The sequence below is a fragment of the Monopterus albus genome, unplaced genomic scaffold (genome assembly GCF_001952655.1).
Source record: "Monopterus albus unplaced genomic scaffold, M_albus_1.0 scaffold437.1, whole genome shotgun sequence".
Classification (NCBI taxonomy): Eukaryota; Metazoa; Chordata; class Actinopteri; order Synbranchiformes; family Synbranchidae; genus Monopterus; species Monopterus albus.
Window position 1 is genome coordinate 124578 of NW_018128317.1, and position 21399 is coordinate 145976.

At 40.9% G+C, this 21399-nt stretch overlaps 1 protein-coding gene across 2 annotated transcripts in view; it reads left to right on the forward strand.

Annotated features, from left to right (window-relative positions):
• LOC109952155 (polypeptide N-acetylgalactosaminyltransferase 10) overlaps positions 1-21024 on the forward strand; it is a 50378-nt gene extending 29354 nt beyond the window's left edge. Inside the window, exons 5-14 of one of the 2 annotated variants that reach the window (XM_020587055.1) lie at positions 3863-4048; positions 5735-5918; positions 9421-9538; positions 14221-14328; positions 16252-16473; positions 17046-17162; positions 18005-18154; positions 18734-18968; positions 19784-19961; positions 20061-21024. In XM_020587055.1, coding sequence (XP_020442711.1) covers positions 3863-4048; positions 5735-5918; positions 9421-9538; positions 14221-14328; positions 16252-16473; positions 17046-17162; positions 18005-18154; positions 18734-18898 — 1250 coding nt within the window. In that variant the 3' untranslated portion in view covers positions 18899-18968; positions 19784-19961; positions 20061-21024. Of the gene's footprint in view, positions 1-3862; positions 4049-5734; positions 5919-9420; positions 9539-14220; positions 14329-16251; positions 16474-17045; positions 17163-18004; positions 18155-18733; positions 18969-19783 lie in introns of both variants that reach the window. The other variant, XM_020587054.1, reaches the window with a different exon arrangement.
• The last annotated feature ends 375 nt before the right edge of the window (positions 21025-21399 follow it).

Below are 21399 nucleotides of genomic sequence, written 5' to 3' on the forward strand. Positions count from 1 at the left end.
CCCTCTTTCTGTTCCCTGATGGGATTGAGCAAATGGCTGCAATAGTTCATTTCACATAAGGAGTGTACACTCTTATACAGAGTGTCTTTTGATGTATTTCCAGTCAGATGCAGAGGGGATTTTGGCAGACAGCATGGCTCCCAGCAGGCATCAGCACAGCCTCCGACCTGGAGCCACCACAGAGTAACTGTAAGAGGTCTGCTGCTAATTGTGCATAAATATGTCTCACACTTTGGTGACAGATTTTCATTGTGTTCAGAGGGAAAATATTCCCAGCTTTTGCCAGTGTGAGTGCACAGTGCTGAAAACCACAGCTGCCTGTGGAATGAAAACAAATGTTGTTGCACCTGCTTTTATTTGCTCTTAAGTTGAGGGAAAAGTAATAAAAATCAACCATTTTCGGAATGAAACTTAAGCTTCTTTCTATCAGAAGGTCAAGGAGACAGGCTGTCGCTATGTACCACCATGCTGTTTATTTATTATTTATTTAATTCATTCAGTTTTTTTACAACACTAATGGAGTCTGAGTGTTGGTCAGATTTCTGCCAGGATTCGGACAGCTTGTCCTGCGATGCCTGTATGACAGGCTTGACATGTCTTTTCTGGTGTTCAGGGGATGTTTAGTAAAAAAAAAAAACTCAACACTTTGCAATAAGGGTGCAAATCATATACTTAAGTAATTTTGAACTACTGCATGACTCTTAATGCATGAATTACTGCAAGATGACTCATGAGTTCCTATTTCTCACCAGTACCAAATTATCAAGTTGCTATGGCTTTCTGTGATTAGCTCAGACTTAAAACATCAATTAATTACTGTAATTCACATGTATTTCATATATTTAACTGATGTGCCACCAAATTAGATGCATTCTAGGTCGACAAAGATTCACTTACAACCCATGTGTTTGATCAGAACAAGAGCATCTAGTCCAATGGAAATATGAAATCATGTTTTTACAGAAATAAGTGGCATGTAATGTGGTTTAAAAAATCATTTAGCAGTTGCAATTTGACAAATTAAACATTCCTGGCATTTTTTTTAACCTTCTTATAATTTGTGCAGTCAGTTGTTTTCTAACGTGTAAATGTGACATACATCCATACACAGGCGACATGCATACAGCTGGATTATCCAGCAACAAACTTGATAGTGACCCTAACGAACAAAAAGGCACTCATAAGCATTAGGATGCATCCTCAGGAGATCTGGAATGTTTCACTACTGAATATATAGTAAGTCAAATCGGTGCTTAATGAAGTGACTAACCTTCAGCACAGTTTTATTTAGGATTTAGTTGCCTTGGCTGCTTAAGAAAGCCGCTGTCAGCAATGTAGAGCTGCTTTGAACTGTCTTATCAACAGCAGCAGCCTCATCAGCCACATGATGGAGAGGTGGGAAGAGGAAGCAATAGCGATGAGATAGGAGACAATTTGTCGGACGGACAGATAGATAGAGAAGAGAACAAATGGAGAGAATGGCAGCAATGCAGAAAGACTGAACAGAGTTTGGCAAGTTTATTCAAGCAAGTCAGTGTGTGTGTTTCTGTTTGTGTATGTGACTGAGGGCGTGGGGAGATAATGGGGTAATGGTGCTCAGTGAAGTGTGACGGAGTCACAAGGGAGAGAGTGATATGAAGAGGGAGGTTGAGAGGGAGACGAAGGACAACAGAAGCTAATTGAGTGTTGCCAGAGCCACCAGTAGGAAACATCTTTCTGAAGAGCAGAGGAGCAGGTGAGGACAAAATAAATGGCATCCACTGGAGCTCTGTCCATGTGTAATTGGTCTCAACATTACATTATAACTGATTCTTACTGTTTGTCTTTTGGCCCTGACAGTCGTGCAACTGTGATGTAGTTTAGGCAGAGAGCTCTTTGCTCGTTAATTTTATTTATCCACCCATCCATTAGCTATGCCACTTACTCTGTAGAGGATCATGGGGGAGGCTGGAGTGTGTAATGGTTTTGTATAAACTTGTATCTTGGATCAAGTGCAGGACAGAACCGGAGCAGAGAAGGGAAATGGAGCTTTATTATAAATATACAAGTGGACACCATGGTGAGTGTAGAGGCCATGGAAACACACTGAGACACGCCACAATAACAAGTTATAATTTCAAAGGGACGCATCCACTTTGACAAGAGTTCGAGACTAACTGTCAAACCTTCATCTGCTAACCACTAATTCATGATTGAGTGTGGCTGTGGCTGCGTGAGAGCAGATGAACGAAGGCTGGGCAGCTCCAGCACTGTCCACAGGAGAAACAAGTGAGTGAGGAACTGCAGTGAGTCAGACAAACAGAAAGGGACGCATGACGTAGTGAGGGTTCAGCTGGAATTTGTGCTGAATAAATGGCCTAAATTTCTATCATCAGCCTGATGTGTGATGACCAATTACCCCCTCTGCTTCACGTTGTGAAATGACCCTGACATCCACATCCCCCGGCCCTCCAATCTCCTCAACTTCACATTCTAATAAAGACTAATGTGTTTGCCGACATCAGCTCTCTCTCATTAGCATGATTAATTGCCACCTTGCTTTAGGTAAACAGTATGATCTGTATTCCAATTTATTCAAGGAAAATTAACCAATCATAATTAAATGCTCTCATCTTTCTCTCCCTCATCTCTCCACATACAAGCGCTCTCTCTACACACGGGGCAAATGTTTGTTGATTAATTTTGCCTCTATTCCTGTCCGTGGACAGATGAAGTGAGCATGGCATGGTGCAGGGTGAGCGTTCATAAAGAGCCAGAGTCAGCCTCGTAATGGTCAGTTTTTAATGGGCTGATTTATTGCAGGAGCACACAGAAAGGGCAACTTGCCTTCTCCTCGCAGTCTGAAGCCGACCTCACAGATCCCTTCCGCCCTTGTTGCAATGTCACATTTTACAATGTGAAGGGCAGCTTCCGTGCAACGCAATAAACACAGCGACAGGAAATAAATGTGGTTGACCTTCACTGGAGTCAGAGAGAATCTGGAATCAAGAGACAAATTAGATTTAGGATTAGCTTTTGATGGAGTGATAGCGACAGAGATGGTGAGATAAGAAGGTATGGCTATAATTGTATCACAGCAGTGGAGAGATTACTGTAGGTTGAGGAGAGAGTTTGGTACAGAATTGATCCAACACCAAACCTGCATCCTTATACACGGGCTGTGTAGCATCTGACAGAGGAAATCCACAGCTCTGTGTCTCTACAGAGTATCATACATTATCATGTTTATTTTAAGGGACCTGTTGCAAAAATCACACCTTTTTTTTCTTCTTAGAGTCAGACTGAGTCCGAATGCACAAACATTAAACATAAACAAGACCTAGTAAAGTCAGCACTACATCCACTTTCTAGCAATTGCAGGTGTTTTTACTGTTTTATCTTTTGAGGATAAAGTGCCATAAATCTGCCATACTTTGGATACTGTGTGTCAGCATTTGTCCTGCAGCACAAAAGCAACACTTTTTTACAGTTTATCAGCATGATTCATTTCTCAGTTGTTTGTGATGTTTACACTGACATTGTGAAGAGGTTTGCGATGTAGAAGTGCTGATGGAACTGCACACCCTCCTCATCTTGAGTCTACCCTTCACTTTTACTGCAGCAACCATCCATCCATTTCCCAAACTGCTTGTCTTGTGCAGGGTTGGAGGTGGATAGAGCACGTCCATGTTGGCACAATGCCAGCAGGTAGCTGTTCACATCATACACACTGTTACAATAACATTTAATACCAGAATAAAATTGTTAGGACTGCAGTTTGCAAACAAGGAAGTAGATGTCTCAAAATGCGAGAAAACAAAAGCCATGATGGGATAAAATGTACCTCTTAACGAAGTATCTTTTGACCCTCCTCTCTGTGCAGAGCACCTAAAGGTTCCATTGGAGCGGTACATGATGCGGATACCAAAGGTTCACATCCTGAGGACTAAGAAGAGGGAGGGGCTGATCAGGACACGCCTGCTTGGAGCTGCCACTGCTAAAGGGGAAGTCATCACCTTCCTGGACTCCCACTGTGAGGCCAACATCAATTGGCTGCCTCCGCTGCTGGGTGAGGAACATACACTCACATACACACTTCTCTCAAACACAGAACCACTCACTCAAACACACAGACATGTTTTAATGTCTATACTTATGAGGATCCTTGTTAATATAATACACTTCATTGCCCCTTGCCAACATTTGATGATAGAAGGATTTAACATCACACGCAATGGCAAGAAATCACTTTATTCTGCAAGAAGACAGGATGTTTCTGGCCATCAGGCCTTTGTCAGTGTCCAAACACTGACACTGGACACTAATGAAGGCCTGATGGCCAAAAATGTCCTGTCTTCTTGCAGAATAAAGTGATTTCTTGTCACTGAGTACAGCCCTAATTTACAATTATTGGATAATACTACTGGGATGACCAGTCTTTCCTGAGCACAGTGGAGTCTGTACATAAAAGCATCAAATAGCAAGATGATAATTTTAGGACTGGTTCAGATGTTCCTACTTGTTCTAATTTTCAGATATGTACTTGTTCAAAATGTCTCTTACTTTCTCAAAAATACCCCCTCTCTTTTCCATAAATGTACGCTTTCCAAAATACCCCTAAGTTTTTACTTTTCAAAAACCTTCTCACTTTCTAAAAAATCTTCAGTTTTCCATTGTGGAAATGTCCTCAGTGAAAGTAGAGCAGAGCACGAACACACAACAAAATCCTCACACACACACACATACACACACATACACACCACCCCTACTGTGAAACTTCCTCTTCTGGCTGATGGGCACCAACACTCTCACTTTCTCAATTACCCTATTTTCATTAATGGCCCGTGTTCAGCTCTGTTCCCCAGCATGACGTCATCCTTTATGGACCCTTTCACAAACAAACCTTATGACCCATGTTACCTTAATGTTGTGCTGTTTACATAGTACATGGAAATAGGATACACGTCTGCCCGTGTATAACACAAACAGGCAGTCGTGTTCATTACAGCCCACCATGGCAATTAGAATATTAATAACAGAGACAAGCCATGGAGGCTGTGAGGAAATAATGAGTCAGACTTCATTTTTATGCATGTTTTCATCATGTCTGATATTCAAATGACTAATATTTTAATGTATAATTTCTATTTAAAACAGGAGGTTAAAAAATCACACACTAAAAAATATATATCCAGAGTGAAGGCAGGTGAATGTATAGTATGGGATCAGGAAAAGCCACAAATGAATGTTGCCAAAACATCCATTTTATTGACATCACATTTTAAAAACCCAGGTTGCCCAGAATTCTATAGGAAAACCTGTGTTCTTGTGTGACAGAGCCACAGGTCAGTCGATGTGTCCAAACCCCACTGAGTTGTTGATGATGAGCAGTGGAGATGACAGGGAGAGCTGTGACATCAGCTGTTCATCCCTCGTTGACCCCTTTTCACTGAGTGACTCATGTCAGCAGACCTGTTTCTACAGATGTGCAGCTGACATGTGTTAAGAGCTTAGTGGAAGCAGGACAAAGCACACAAATGAACACACATCTATAAAATAGTATGAGTGTTTTTTTCCTTCCTGGACAAAACCTCACTCTAACACTGTAGCTGAGAGGTTGCTAATTTAAAATACAAGCACAAATACAAGCCTTACAAAAATGAAACCTTGTCTGTGTTTGCTGTGATTCTTCAGTGAAATGCAGCCCTGTAACTTTGTTGAATGTATCAACCATCTGCTTCTCTGTGTCTCTCAGATCGAATCGCCCAGAACAGGAAGGCTATTGTGTGTCCGATGATCGATGTGATCGACCACGACCACTTTGGATATGACACGCAGGCAGGGGACGCCATGCGAGGGGCATTTGACTGGGAAATGTACTACAAACGAATTCCCATCCCTCCGGAGCTGCAGAGGGATGACCCCAGTGAACCCTTTGAGTGAGAGCTCACACTGTCTCTAAGCTGCTCTAAGCAGACATTCAGTGTGCTATAGAGCGTGAGGAATAGTTCTTAGTTGTTGTCACTTCTCCTACTCTCCACACTGACCCTGAATGTTTCCTCCTGGAATGTCTTTATGCAAAATGAGGGTCAAGATACACAACTTTTGCTCTGTGGAGCAAAATTAGTTTGAGCTCCAAATACAGTTTCTCTTTCCCACTAAGCGAATTCAAGTCAGTATTTTTCAAAGTTAGACTAAGACACATTTTTTTGTGTCCCTGGTTAGTAGTTCCATGCTGGGCTGCGGTGGAGGGATGCATTCTAGTAGTAACCTTGTTGTTGTTAGCCAATGTTTTCTACCCAAGTGGTGCTCAGAGTTTGTACCTTGAAGATTTTATAGCCGGAGTATTTTTGGAGCTTGTAATTTTGGGACACCAGTAAATCCTGCTCCTGTGTTTGGATTGTATTTGTGCATGTGACATCTCAGTCACCCTGCATTTGAGCCTCAGACAAAGTTTGGAGTGAATTTTTGCACAGAATGAGTCGTGTAGTTTGATACTCATTTTTGTAGCGTAGAGGTTTTCAGGGTGGGAACATTCAGGGTCAGTGTGGAGAGTAGGAGACGTGACAACGGCTAAAGCCTGTTCTCACATACATCAGTATTGTTTTAACAGCCTGAAAAATCCCGAACTATTCCTCTAAACAGTCTGATTTCTCATGCTGGACTTTCTTTGTATTTCATCACCAACACCGCCTTTTCACTGTTTTAACACAGGATTCTGGGCTAGTCTAGCAAAGAACAACCCCCTAACACCTCTCCACACACATACACACTTCCCCCACCTAACTCTGGAAGATGTTTAAGTTGTGTGCAGGAGGTGGCGACAGGCTGAAAGCCAGTATTTCATTACTTTTTAACGTTTCTGGTCAGAGCTCTGAGGTCGCACATCAGGCAGTCAAACCCCCCTGAACAGCCACTTCACTGCTGAACTGCAGAGTGCTCTGCTAGCGACTATGCCAACTCATGAATTAAGCATTGTGTGTTGGTTCTCCCACTTCACAGCCACACTGTTGTTCCACAGCATTTTTATACATGGAACACCTAGAAACTGGTGCCAAATGCCCAATCATGAATCTCTTTTTATCACCATGTATAATGGTCATAGCGGAGGCTTGGGCCACTCAGCAGCTACAACAGACCAGATTTAATGAAGCAAACAGAACCTGAACTGTAGTCCACTGCCCTGTGTAGCCACCTGTCTGTGGCAGGGTTGGAAGGAAAAAGTGTCTCAGGATTACTGTGAAAAATAAGGAAGTACCATTTCATTTTTCCATGTGCAATAATATAATTTCTGAGGGGAAAATATGACTGAACAGTGTGTTAATACAACATGAGCTTGCTTAATTAAGACAGCGCACTGAGCTGAAATGTATAAATGTTGGTGTGGATGAACCTGAGTGGTCTATCCAGAGCAATGAGCTCAACCCCGTTCAGAACCTTTGGAATGAAGTGGAACGCCTGCTGTTGGCCAGGAATATCTCCCAGCATCAGTGACTGGCCTCACTCATGTGGAATGATGAGAGCAAACCCTTTCAGCAGGTTTTATGCAAAGACTGAGCCCAGATGTTTGTAGGCTGCTACTGAAGAAGTGGATGAAATGCTCAGATGTCTATATACTGTAACTTCTTGTGGACATTTATCCTTTATCAGAAGATATAGACTATTACACTATCATCATATATAACACCAAATAGTTTTTACTTTATTTAAAATATGAACATGTGCTGTAAACGAACTGCATGACTGTGGAACACAGTTTGCCCAGGCTGATAAGTTAAAAACACTGAACAAAAAAAGTGCTGGAAAGAGGAGCAGAGGGTTTGATATCACTGCTATGTTCATTTCACCTCTGTCACCCTTGGAGAAGGAAAACTGCAGAAATCCTGCTCACCCTGGGACTCTTAGTTATGCTCACTGCTCATGAGGCACAGGAAGTCCCGGAGTGTTTCTTATCACTGACAGTAGAGTAGCTGCCCCGCTTCCCTTTAATTGGCCCTCTTCAGGGACGACTTTGGCGAAAGCAGACAACTGCTGGCTGCTTGCTCTGACTTCTACCTGATGAAAAGCTTGTAACTATGACAACCTGGTGTACCTGCAAGTGTGTGTGTTGTGATATTTCTGCACAGAAGAGAACAGCATTTCTGTGGGAAATGAAAAGATGAGACGGATTCACGGAATCAAGTTTTGATTGATTGTCAAAATTAGCATTACATTAACTGGAATTAAGCAAGGCATGTGATGGAGAGAGTTGGGGTTAAGGATCGGATCCATTTGATTAAGTTCCTCACAAGAAATTTAATTTGAGTTTGTATATGTGTCTGCACCTGCTGTCCCAACCTTTCTGCTTTAGGTGTGCTGCAGATATCACATACAACAGCTAACAAGCCCTGCACTCAGCAGCACACAGCACCTCAAACAGTGCCCTGTAGTGGGTTAATTGGTTCTGCAATGTTCAGAGCATTCTCATTATCTGGAGAAAAATACAAACGCATGCACTTTAACTTACTGTCTGCACCCCTCTGTTTTCTTTTATTGTTCTTGAAGAAAAGTGAAAGTCTATTTTTCAAGAGTTTAGTACCTACTTTCACTACTCTAAAGACTATGTTGCTCTTTTGTAGAGGGCAGTAGCTGTAGCCAGCAGCTGTAGTGGCTTCCAACTGAGATCCAGAGTCAAAGAAAAGCACAGTAAAGAGATGCATGGAAACCTCTCAGACCTTTTAGCATGATCCTCCTCTATAAACTATTTCAGTGTGTTATGTTTAAAACAATTGTCACTTTGCCAGTAACTTCTGTCAGTGGTGCTATACATTTTTTTTTTTTTTTTTGCTTTGACTTCTTCAGATCCAACACCATAATAATTTTCTCTCCTCTTAGTCACAGACTGTATACATTTGACTTTCCCCTTCCAAACCAACATATGAAGAGACATGTTCAAGCGAACCATTCGAATCAAAAATGTGTCACGTTATGGGAGATGCTGGAACAACAGTTTCACTGTGACTTAGTGACCATAGATTTCAATGGAACTAAGTGTCACTTCACATCTCATTGGTCACATCATATTTATTCATATCAAGCACCTGTTCTTGTAGAGGAATGTGTATTGAAAGTTATGCACATAACATTTATTCAATCACTATCATTTTCACCAGTTCCCTTGTTTATTACCACAAAGTTCCTGCTGTGACTTTTTGACATTTCAGTTGTTAAGTGTGAGGGTTTCTGGTTGTTTTTCTCACCATCTTTTTTCAGTCTGATAAAATGACGAGCAGCTCATTAGTTGTTGCAATTATTTGCAACAGATAATGAGCTAAACATCTGTTTGGATGTTTTCTTTTGGCAGCTGAGAAGTGCGTTGGGAAAAAACTAGGAATGTTCTGTATGTAAATGTGGTAGTTTTGAGGACAGCAAATATACATAAATGCATGTTGTGTGCTGCAGGTCGCCGGTGATGGCAGGAGGCCTGTTTGCTGTGGATAGGAAGTGGTTCTGGGAGCTGGGAGGATACGACACGGGTCTGGAGATCTGGGGAGGAGAGCAGTACGAGATCTCCTTCAAGGTAAAAACATGCAGTATCATTCAGTAATTTTAAAAATGTTCAAATGCACGTGAGATTTCAATATTTTACCGTATTCGCTCAGCTGTAACCAACAAGTCTGACAACTCTTCAGCCCTTTGCTATTGCATCAGGATCATACACATAATTATGATGCAGCATATTGTCCCCAAGCCATGACACTATCCTCTTGTCTTTTGGCTTCAGGCACATCTAATACTTTATGTATTGGTTCTCTTAAGGCTTTGTTTGTTTTAGAAGACCAAGGACATTTAGGACTTTGTTTTCTCTTTCAGAAACTTATTTCAAATGCTCCCCTTCATATTCATTAGATTTGGAGTTCCTGTTGTGAGACTGGCATTGTTCCCAACTTGTCCCACACCCTCTTCACACCAGGTCCTTGTAGCCTTAGCTGATGTCTGACCTCCATCTTTTTGTCAGAATTAGAGAACAGTGGTTTCCACAGTCTATCAGAAAAAGCTTTCCTTAAGTCCTGCTTTCTTAGTTTTATATTTAAATGTAATATTTAAATTAAACAGGAGGGTGATGAATCCTGTATCGTTTACTATTTTAGACCAGTGGTCAGTGTTGATCTTTTTATAACCACAAACTTTTTTAAACTTTAATAGTTTTTGTGTCTAAACCAAACTTTTATTAATCATATTTTAACGGTTGTTTGTAACTGTTATGAGACACTGAATGGCAAGCAGCCTTCTACCGACAGCAGAACAGACCAGATCAGAGACAAATGACGTATTTTGTCAATACATTTTAAGCAATTGTGTCAGTGGTGACAGCAGTGATGATGCAGACGGCATCGAATAAGCAGGAGAGAGGCTCAGTGACTTCTTTTCAATAACACTTGACATACTGGCTGATCTCAAAAACTCATTTCCCACACAACTTCTCAACTTCAACAGTGGAAATGTGATGAGGAAGTATAAATCAGTTCCTACACCAAACATATGGCTGCACCAGTATAATTACCCTAAACCAAAGGTAAACCGGTATTTGAGTGTTTAAACCCTGAGCAAAGTGAGAGGATTTCTTACATTTAAAGCTGCGAGTGTGTAATGTGAAAATGCTGGGCTTTGACTAACACTGGCCGTGACCCTGGTGCATAAAGCTCTTATGTTTTAATACTGTTTTGAAGTGTTTCATCTTATTCAAATACTGAGTTGATATTGAATACCAAGGTTATTATTTTGGCCAAGGTTATCATACTATTAAATGTTGCTATCAGCACATGGCTAGCTGAGCCTCTAGTCTGCATGCTTTATGCCCTCAGATATTCAATTTGGTTTCCTGTTTATTAAGATCCTAATTAGCTGATACAGTGCAGACAGCCAGTCTCTGGAGGTGAGAAGATTAACAGGCTTCTCATAGTAATCCTTACAGCCAAACTCCTGCTCCCACAGACAGCCAGGCCTGGCTCACATGTGAAATACAATCACTTCATTCACTGACTGGCACCGTTATTCTAAACCATTCTGGTGTCACTTGTATGGGAGTACAGTGATAATGTCAGGACATTCAGCCTCACAGGGCACAGAGGCAATGTGACCTCATGCAGAGTCAGATGATAGTGCATGTTATGAAAACGCTTCTCTAAGACAAAGCTGCTCTGGAGGCTGAAATTATCACGTATCTATGGATGAAACCAAATGAGTGTTTAGAGGTGGAGGCATCGAGCTGCAAACAGCTAGAAAATGTTTCTAAAAATATAGATTAAGAAATAAATTACATGATATAGTATTTTTAATCTTAGATGGAAAGGCTGCCGACATAAACTTTCCGATATTGATAAGATAATACTATTGTTGCCATAGCAATGCAGTGCCTTCGGGTCCTTGTTTCCATGACAACACCAGCAAACAGTCAGTCCTGGCTTGAGAAAACTAACTTTACAGTTAAAGGCCTTTTCTTTCATCCCCCCTTAAAACCAAATGTCTGTATCACCCTAAGGTTCATGTCTCAAAAAACAACATTTAAACCATGTGACATTAACAAACCACAGTCTGTTTACACTGGTGTAAGAACCAGGACCAACCTTGAAGTATTACAGCCCTCACTTCCATTCACTGCTGCCAGCCTTTGGTTGAGTCATTATTATTCAAGCAATGGAAGAAAGCAACTGAAATACAATATACACTGAAGTGAATGCATTAATGTTTTTTATTCTCAGACACAAATAGCGACAACAGATTTTTGTTGAACTCTACGCCAGTTCTTGATTTTGCCTTGTGGCAGGATGTTTTATTCATGCAGTTGGAGTGAATTCTGTTGTTCTGTAGTGTCTCTGCATCAGCTCAGCTACTGTACGCACACTTGTGTGATCTGACTTGGTAAAACGTCATCTGCAACAGACCAGAGTGACTGTGGCTGTAATTCAGTGGCACTAATGTTAAGACACGGTTGTGAGGGCTGAATGGTTTTTTGGCCTGTTTGCTGGTGCTCGAATTTATTCCCATGTGCAAAGTGGCTTTGTATAACAACATCTTTCAGGTCAATCTGTGCACTGGTAGGGCCAACATTAAATCATGGGTGTCAGATGTTTTTGATTTGAGGTCAACCATTCATTCTTGACCCTGGAAGAGCCAGTTGACAAAACGGTCTCAAATGATTCATTAAACATTTAAAAGTAAATGTTTCAGTAGTTAATTAGCTTCCTAATTACCATAGTCTAACTTCCTGGATTTGGGCAGCAGGTTTTATGCTAATTGGCTTTCAAACATGACATATTTACTTTTTTTGCCCGTTGTGTTTTCAGTGCAGTGTTAAAAAAGAAACAACTTTATTTTAGTGACAATAGTCATGATTTAGGTTTTTCATTCATATCTATATACAGTATATATCTGTAATTTTATTGAACCAGGAATGTCCCATTGACAAACAAAATCCCTTCTTCCAGGGAGTCCTCGTCAAGAGGCAGTACAAACAGTTTCATTGTATAAGATGCATTGTCTGGATGCACTGGGACGCATCGTCAGTGATGTTCCGAGGGTCATTGGGTGTTTTGGGTTTTTCAGCATCAGACACCCTCATCCAGGTGACTCAGTGGGAGCTGATCAAGCCCTGACTTGTGTCCCAGCAGCAGTTACCCATGATTCAGCACGCTTAGTACAAAGCCACCTAGTCTCTTTCTCTGTGGCTTTGCTCACAGATCTTTTGGCCCCCCTTTTTTGCCTCGCCTGCGATATCCATGTTTCTCAGGGCTGCAGAGTGAGCCTCCTGCAAAACCTCTGAGAAAATAATCAGAGCTTGCCAGAGTGGTGTCACAAGAATTTACTGCAGAAACAGCACAGGTCGACGAACAACCGCCAGTTAGGGGCTGTAGAGAGGAGAACCGTCCTGATTCTTGATTGTGGGAGGGGACTCTGGTTCGAGCAGATAGCAGTGACTATACTCTCTGCAACCACCCTGAGCATCTGGCCAGGGCACCATTGATAGCAGCCTTCCCCTAGGGCTTCTGGGCAGCTGATGAGTAGATGTTCGAAAGATCCTTTTCCAGAGCAAAGAAACAATTTCACATATATATAAAAAGAAAATCTTCACAAGATTCACAAGAACACACACTGTACAAATAAACAAAAGAAAATAATATAATTAACTGGGCCACACCAACGATTATTCATAAAACATCTCAATTCATGTCAGAGATTCACTGAAGCAGCAACATGTTTACTTCCGAAAAGAGAAGGGAGTGCTTCCAGAGTGATAACTTTTTTTGTCGTTCATTCAGCGCATGAGCTGCATCAAAAGAGAAATCCAAAAATGTCCATGCTCTCGAACTCCCCACAGTTTCAACCTGCCTCTAACCTTCAAATAGCACAAACCTTATTTACATATTAGAAGACTCTGCAGAAAATATTTGCAGGCACACCGTGCTCTCTCCATGCTCTTTTGTTTGTTTTCATGTTTAAATTCAGCGTTTCATTTCCCTGCTTTTCATTTTTCTATTGTGTTGAAAACAAAACCTCTTTTCCATCTTGCCAGCTGTCTCCAAGTCTTTCTTTCTTCTTCATCCTTTTTATCACCTTCCTTTCTTTCTCCAGGTTTATTTTCACTCCTGAAAACCAAGAACGAGAATCATCACCACTGTATTCATTATAGATGGAGGATTAAAATAAGGAGCTACTGCTGCATGTCCCTTTTATGTGAGATAGACATGAAAAGAAAAGGGAAAATCACTGTAAAGCAAAGTTTCTCTTTACATTAGTACATCAGTGTGCTTTAAACAGATTAAACCGTTATTGCCATTATTTCAAACAGTTTCAGACTGCCTTGTTGTCCTGAAAAGCTTTTGTAGTTGGCAGGTTTTGCAGCTGCCTTTGTGCTCACATTTTTCCAATACCCACAAAGTTTATTCACTCTCATCAGATTCTGCAACGGTAACATAATGGATAATAATCGGGTTTTGAAGCCTCATCTTCTTCCCCCAGTATCCCCCCATCTCTTTGTTAATCCCCCTCTGGTTTCACTCCTCTCTCCTGTTTGTCCCCCACAGTTTATTTGGCTGTTAGAACCTGTGTACTTCAAACCTGAGTCTTCTGAGTCAGCCTCTGCTTTGCTTTCCTTGCCTTGCCTTGCCTTTCCACAACTTTCTGTCTTTGAATCTTAAGACAGGCAAAGCTTCTAAATGCAGAGATCTGGCTGATAAAAGTGCTTCCTCTGTGTCTTTGAAGGTGTGGATGTGTGGTGGTCGGATGGAGGACATCCCCTGCTCCAGGGTAGGACACATCTACAGGAAATATGTCCCCTACAAGGTCCCTGGTGGAATCAGCTTGGCAAAGGTAATTCTTCACACCATGTGCCTCCAGATTCATGATGAAATACAATATATCAGAACAGTTACGGGTTTTCTGTACACTGTAATAGCCTGACACAGTGGGTCAGTGTAGGGTCAGTGATGTCACTTCGGTTACATGTCACAACACAACAGTGGACTTGCATTATACTATACAGCATGTCACGTGCTGCGGTATCTGAGATTTTACACACTGTGTGAAAAATCTAGTGACACTGGTTTGGTCCTTCTTAACAGGTGCATTTTATGAAACCTAATTATGCAAAAATCACTGTGGATGTAGTATTAATCTTTGCAAAATTAGTTAAACATACTTGCTTTTATTAAATCAATGGCTAAATAAACATATGAGGACCATCCCTTAGGTTTGTCCGTCCCCTGACTGTTCTTTTAAAGTGAGAGGAATGTCACAAGTCCATTGTGTTTAAACTGAACAAATTACGAAGCTCTTTGACAGCAACAATGCACTGCTTATATAATTTATATTAGTAGTATTGCATCTATTTTTCTACCCTCCAGTGTCTTAAAAATTTCTTATCACTAAGGGTTCTTGATTAAACAAATTAAATCAAATTATGCTCTTACAAAACGTGACATCTTAATAGCAAAACCTTTTACTTTTAGCATTCTCCAGTATTCAAATACAAGACTCTTCACTATGATTATACTTATTTTACAAAAACTGTACAAATACTTGGCTTTATGCTATGCTGAATTATGTATTGGTGCGAGACCGGATATTTCAGTTCAGGAGACAGGGAGTAGGAAGAGTTGGAAACATCTTCTCGTGCAAATACACACGCTTACTGAGCATCTGTGTCCGTGAGCTGCACCAACTGAGTGGAACCTAACTGAAATTAGGTGTAACTGAATTCATCAGCTAACAAGAGGGAATTAATGGACAGTTGTTTAAGTAAGCACAGGTAGGCTACACCAATAAACAGACACAAACACGTATCAATTGTACCCTCATGCAGACATACCGTTTATTGTACATTCTATGAGAGGTGTCTAACAAATGGCAGCACTTTTGTTTCCTATGTCCTTTACTAAGTACTCTTCTCTTTTTCCTGCACGTACTGTATGAGAGCACTTTACAGTCAGCTCAGCACCTGCTAACAAAAGACCACCAGATGAGAAGCAGGAGTGTGCAGTTTATCCACCATCTACGACTTATAGCCTTCACAGGTGCTACTGGGAAGTCAAAGTACTTATACGGAATGACAAATTGTCTAAAGGCACTAAATCATACGGGGTGTAGTGGAACTCCATTCATTATGTATGCTTCTGCTGCAGCCTGGAACTCGGCTCAGTATGCAACTGAAAGACACTGGCCTTTGTTTTGCTTTTTTTATCCTGACCAACAGTCTTTAAACTCGACCTCAGTGGAATACTGATGGCTCTGGATGAGCCTGACCATGCAGACAAAGGAGGTTATTTACATAAGGGTACTATAAATGAACTCAGTCTTGTTCTCTGCACAAATTTGAAACTGCTTCATCATTCTTCAGTTTTTCTTTTCTTCAGCACTTCATGGAGAACGACAGGTGAAGTGAACTTGAATAGAGTTGGCTTTCAATGGTGAAACGTTTTCATAGCTGCAGCAAAGTAGCATAACAATGGTGTTATGTTGGATTATTCTCAGGCACAGTCAAGACATGGTTCCCGCTGTCATGTAGATTCCCTGAGCCCGACCTACAGTGCAACCAGCAGGCTGTACATTCACAGAACAGTCTAGCAGATTCAGTCCAGCATGATTCCAGAAAATCCTCCTCACTGCTAGAACTGTGGGACTTTGTGTTTTATGTGTGGGGGGTTCATAAACCTCTTGTGAGACCGCCTACTAAAAAAGGAGGCTATTTCATGAATGGATCCACTGTACCTGCCTGACTCTCTCTCTTGATTTCAGAATCTGAAGCGTGTGGCAGAGGTCTGGATGGACGAATACGCCGAATACGTCTACCAGCGTCGGCCCGAGTACCGCCACCTGTCAGCAGGAGACATGACGGTGCAGAAGGAGCTAAGGAAGCGGCTCAGCTGCAAAAGCTTCAAGTGGTTCATGAGTGAGGTGGCCTGGGATCTGCCAAAACACTACCCACCGGTGGAGCCTCCTGCTGCTGCGTGGGGAGAGGTAAGAGCAGCTCGACTGAACTGATTAATGAAACTGCATTGATAAGTGTAGAGAAATTAGGTTCAAAGTAGATTAGATTCACACACTGTATATTCAGAAAATCTCTAGAGAGGGTTTCAAATAGATATGGAAATGTGTGTGCAACATGCAGTCATAAGGTAATCAGCTCTCACCCACTGTCAACATTAATATGTTTGTTCATAAGTGATGAAAGTCCTCTACCTTATTATTTCAGAAATAAAAATTTTAAAAATTCAAGGGACAAATATAAAAGGCAAAACAAAAAGAGTGAAATGAGCATAAAATCTATAAAGACTGCCTCTGGCTAAAAGCAGAATAAAAAATTCTTTTTCAGCTTTAGGTTGAAAATGTCAGCGGTTTCTATGGCTGCTCAGACCAAAAGACAGGGCAGCCTTATTTACATAGCCTGTGATGAAACGTGTTTGCAGTAACACCATGTTTGCCTACTACATCTGTAAGTGAAAAAACTGCTATGACATTCATGAAACTGCTTTGTAATAATATTATTTGTAACTCAGTGTACATGTGTTTCTTTGTGTGTTTGTTTTTAGATACAGAACGTGGGCAGCGGCATGTGTATGGAAATCAAACACTTTGTTTCAGGGAGCCCTATCCACCTGGAGAGCTGTGTGAAGGGGCACGGTGAGGTAGCCTGGAGTCATGGACAGGTGAGGGCCATTCAATAGACTTTCTCCACCAAATCGTCTAATGAGTTTTCAGTTTCCTGCCCTGGCATCTAAGAGCTACATGTAGAGTTGTACAGCATTTGATTCATGCTGTGCAGTTGCAGTGTTGCACTGTAAATGTTGTATTTTACTGTAGGTTTAGCCATGAACCAGTTAGTGTACGACCAACAGTAATGTGTTGAAGTTAGGTGACTTCTAATGACCTCGTAGTATGACCCAGGGGAAAGGAGGAGGCTAGGTGATACAGAGTCTGCATTAGCAGGAGATTGGATGGGTCAAAATGTCTGATTCCTGTGTGAAATGTTGTCTGTTGTGTTGTGTTCCACAGCCATGATGTGTTTATTATTGTAACCACAATGACAAGAGTTATTTTAACATAAAAATCACAATCTTTTTCTAAACCTAACCAAGTAGTGTTTGTGCCTGAAGCTAATGAAACTGTGACATTGGTATGTCACAAAATGACAAACTGTGGGAAATTAACAGCTTTTAAATGCAAATGCAGTTTGTATGCTAATATGATCAAGTGCTCCACGCTAAACATAATCTTAGAAATTCATTTCAGGAAAACTGTGAGATTTGACCTTGTGTGCTAAGTCTCATCATTGTTTACCAATCGCACTTGCTTGACACTTACCTGCCTTGAATGCCTCTTTCAAAGAGTGATCTGATAAATAAAATGTATCTAGGAACTTTACCGTCTATATAACGTACAACACAACAACTCTCCATTCTGAGGGAAAATGTGAAATAGAAGTTGCAGGAGAGTAAGAGACGATGGAAACAACCCAGTATTGGTTGTGGCTGATGTTTGTTTCTTGCAGGTGTTGACATTTGGTTGGAGGGAGGATATTCGGGTGGGTGACCCCATGCACACCAGAAAGGTTTGCTTCGATGCCGTCTCCCACAACAGCCCCGTGACCCTGTATGACTGCCATGGCATGAAGGGGAACCAGCTGTGGCGATACAGAAAGGTATAGGAGAGGAAAGTGGAGACCTCTTGTAGAAAATAGTCCTATTTACTGGTGTAACCTTTATTCAGCTTTCCAGCTGTGGAGCTGTTGCGATTTCTTTGGTCAGCTGAGTGTCATCAAGTCAATTAAGGAATCCTTCCATCATGACTGTGGCCATCTGCTGACACCTAATTAAGAGAAAGTGAAAGAAAATTGAAAACTGCATTAACGGCAGACATTACATTTCCCCAGTTCCACTACGTGAAGATGTTTGATTATTATTATTATCAGATTATTGAAATGGCATCAAGTTTTTGTTAGTGCAAAAATGGGTCAGTCCTGTAAAAAAAACAAAAAAAAAACACTTTGAGCCCTGTACAGTATCTCACTGTCCTCCAGTCACATCTGTGAGGCAGTAAGCGTGAGATGAATGGTACATAACAAATATCAGTTGTAAAAATATTTATTTGCACGAATGTAGTGCAAATACGTTATTTAATCTTTCAGTGCCCCTAAAATTAGATCAAGAAATGAAACGGACAGTATGTTTTATATGCTGTATGAATAAGGCTATTCTCTTTATGACTGTCTTTCCTCCAGGATAAGAGTCTGTACCACCCGGTCAGTAACAGCTGCATCGACAGCAGCACGAGCGAGCGGCGAGTCTTCATGAACACGTGTGACCCCTCCTCTCCCAGCCAGCAGTGGCTGTTTGAGAGAACCAACTCCACCGTACTGGAGCACTTCAACCGGGGCACCAACTGAGGGCGCTGGACAGCGAGATGAGGCGTCTTCCAAAGAAAAAGATCAAGAAACAGTTATGACCTTTGATCAGGTGAGTAAAACAAATAACAACTTTTGCTTTTTTTCTGCTTCTTAAGGAACATGATGACATTCTTTCATTGTGAAAAGTGATAGTTTTGTATTTTGAGTGTTAGTTTTTTATCCTGCCTGTGGTCAAACTCCTAGAAATGTTTTGTAATATTTCTGCATACAATCTGAAGGTATTTTGAATACTGACCGTGAGCATTAGTCAGTAAGAACAGGTTGCTTTAAGGAGAGAGAAGGTGCCTCAGAACAATAAGGCTGGTGTTATTTTATTTGTTTTTTCCAACAAATCCCATGAACGGATCAAAACTAACCATGAGTTCATCTATCAAGCATCTCCTCTTTATCTTATTCCTTTGTTCCACTGAGCTCCACTGTTGTCGTTCACGCAGTTGCACTGTTCCTTCACTACCATGAACACGCACAGTAGTTTATTTTAACTTAATCCCACATATATTCTCTTCCTGCTAAATAGAAACGTGTTCATCCATAGCTGAAAGTAGTCCTCAACAAATGTACTCTACTGGTTTTAGTTTGAGTAATATTTACTAAAAACTACAGTATGCAGCAGTTTTACTAAAATACTTTGTCATTTTTTTAAATGAGGCTTTTTTCCCCTTTGTAACAAACCAATGGATCTTGGGCTATGATCACAGACAGGGCAGTGTAAATATGTTCAGAGGCTGCCTTTTTATGGGATTTGTTTACAAGAATTAAAAATAGAACACATAAAAGGTTGTATATACAAAATTATGCTTAACTAAATGGGAAATTTAACTGTTGGCTTGTCTGTAAGCTTATGATTTTGTCTCTGTTTCACAGATAAAATTGGAAGCTAGAGATGCTGCTTCAGAAACATTCCTGGTGGTACAGCAGTGATTCAGTGCTCTGGCTGAGAGCTCAGGGTGCTGAAGAGCTGGATGGACCAACACACACACACACACACACACACACACACTCTGCATCTAGAATACACTGGTACAGCATGATGAGGAAGGAGGTAAAAGAATGCTTGCCTGAGCAACAATCTACTGCCAACTGAAATTCACTTAAAATACAAATACATTTCATTGGCTGTCTGTATTCTGTCCTTTCCTAGGGTGGGAGAACATAGGAAACCTGACTGCCCTGTGGAAACCCAAAAAGCTACAGACAAGAGTTTACAAGAGACAAAAGTGTGCAAATATGCCCCTTTCTGTCACTGCGGGTTTAAGTTTGTCAGACCCAGATTCTGCTGGATTTAAGGAACGTCTATTCTAGTGCTTCTTTAACTGTCTTTTTATATGTTTGGCCTAAAATGTTCTGCAGGATATACATGTTCTTCTTTCATAATACCTGAGGAAAAAAGGCCGAACATATTTTGAACAAGTGTTTCTGCACAATGTGCAGGTGCACAGCCAGAATGTCCTTTTTCAATGAAACATCTTGTACAGACTCATCCTAAAAATGCAAATATTTTTTCTACTACATAAAACAGAATTATGTAAATTGTGTTTGTTTCTTTCTCAAGGTGTTTTTTTTTTCTTCGTTCAAATGCTTAATATTTTATAGCTAGGCTTAGAGGCCTGAGGTGAATATCCAGAACATGAAACCAGAGAATGTTTCTTCAGTCGGGATAAAGTCCTAGCAAGGCAAGACTGTATGCAAAAATACAGCTACTATTTAAAAAAGCTTAACATGTTATCACACATATATGTTAAAAGCTTAGACAACCTCCTTCTTCCCGCTGATGACTGAGTACCAACAGGTGTGCAGTTTAGAACCTGATGCAGTCACAGAAGCACACATTTAATAAATAAAAGTGAGGATATCCCAGCATTAGGGATACGAGACTGCACTTCATAACCAATATACTGTAAAGCTGATAGATCCAAATTTGATGTGTCCCTTTAACTGCAATCTGCAGAAATGGAAGATAGAAACTAAATAGTCTGAAGCTCTTTAAGGTTGTAACAATCACTGAGCTTTGCTGAGAAGCTTATTGAAGTCTCTGCCTCTTAGTTTCTTTGTCTTAGCGAAGACCTTTATCTGTTTTTAGGCTGTCACATCACAACAGGTTAAAAAAAGAAATACAGCATGTGAAATAACAGAGCTAACAGTTGTGCAAGAAGAGAAGGGTCATCTCTACAACTGACCCGCAGTTAAAACATTTGCATAGTAATGAAATAAAGATTTGTAATATTGTATAAATCGTACACCCACAGTGTGCCAGCTCCAGCACCATGTGTTTGACCACTCGGGTCCTTGTTCGGCATCTATATAGGAGCACAGACATCTTATTGGAAACCTGATAAAACCAAGGTCACACAAAACTCATAATCTCGGCTCAGTGTGGAGATGAAACCTGCACAGCCAGCCAACGTTTCCCCACAAAGGACAGCAGCTGCTGAGGTCCAGCATTAATTTGCCACTTCCACTTTTTTATTGACAGAGTGAGT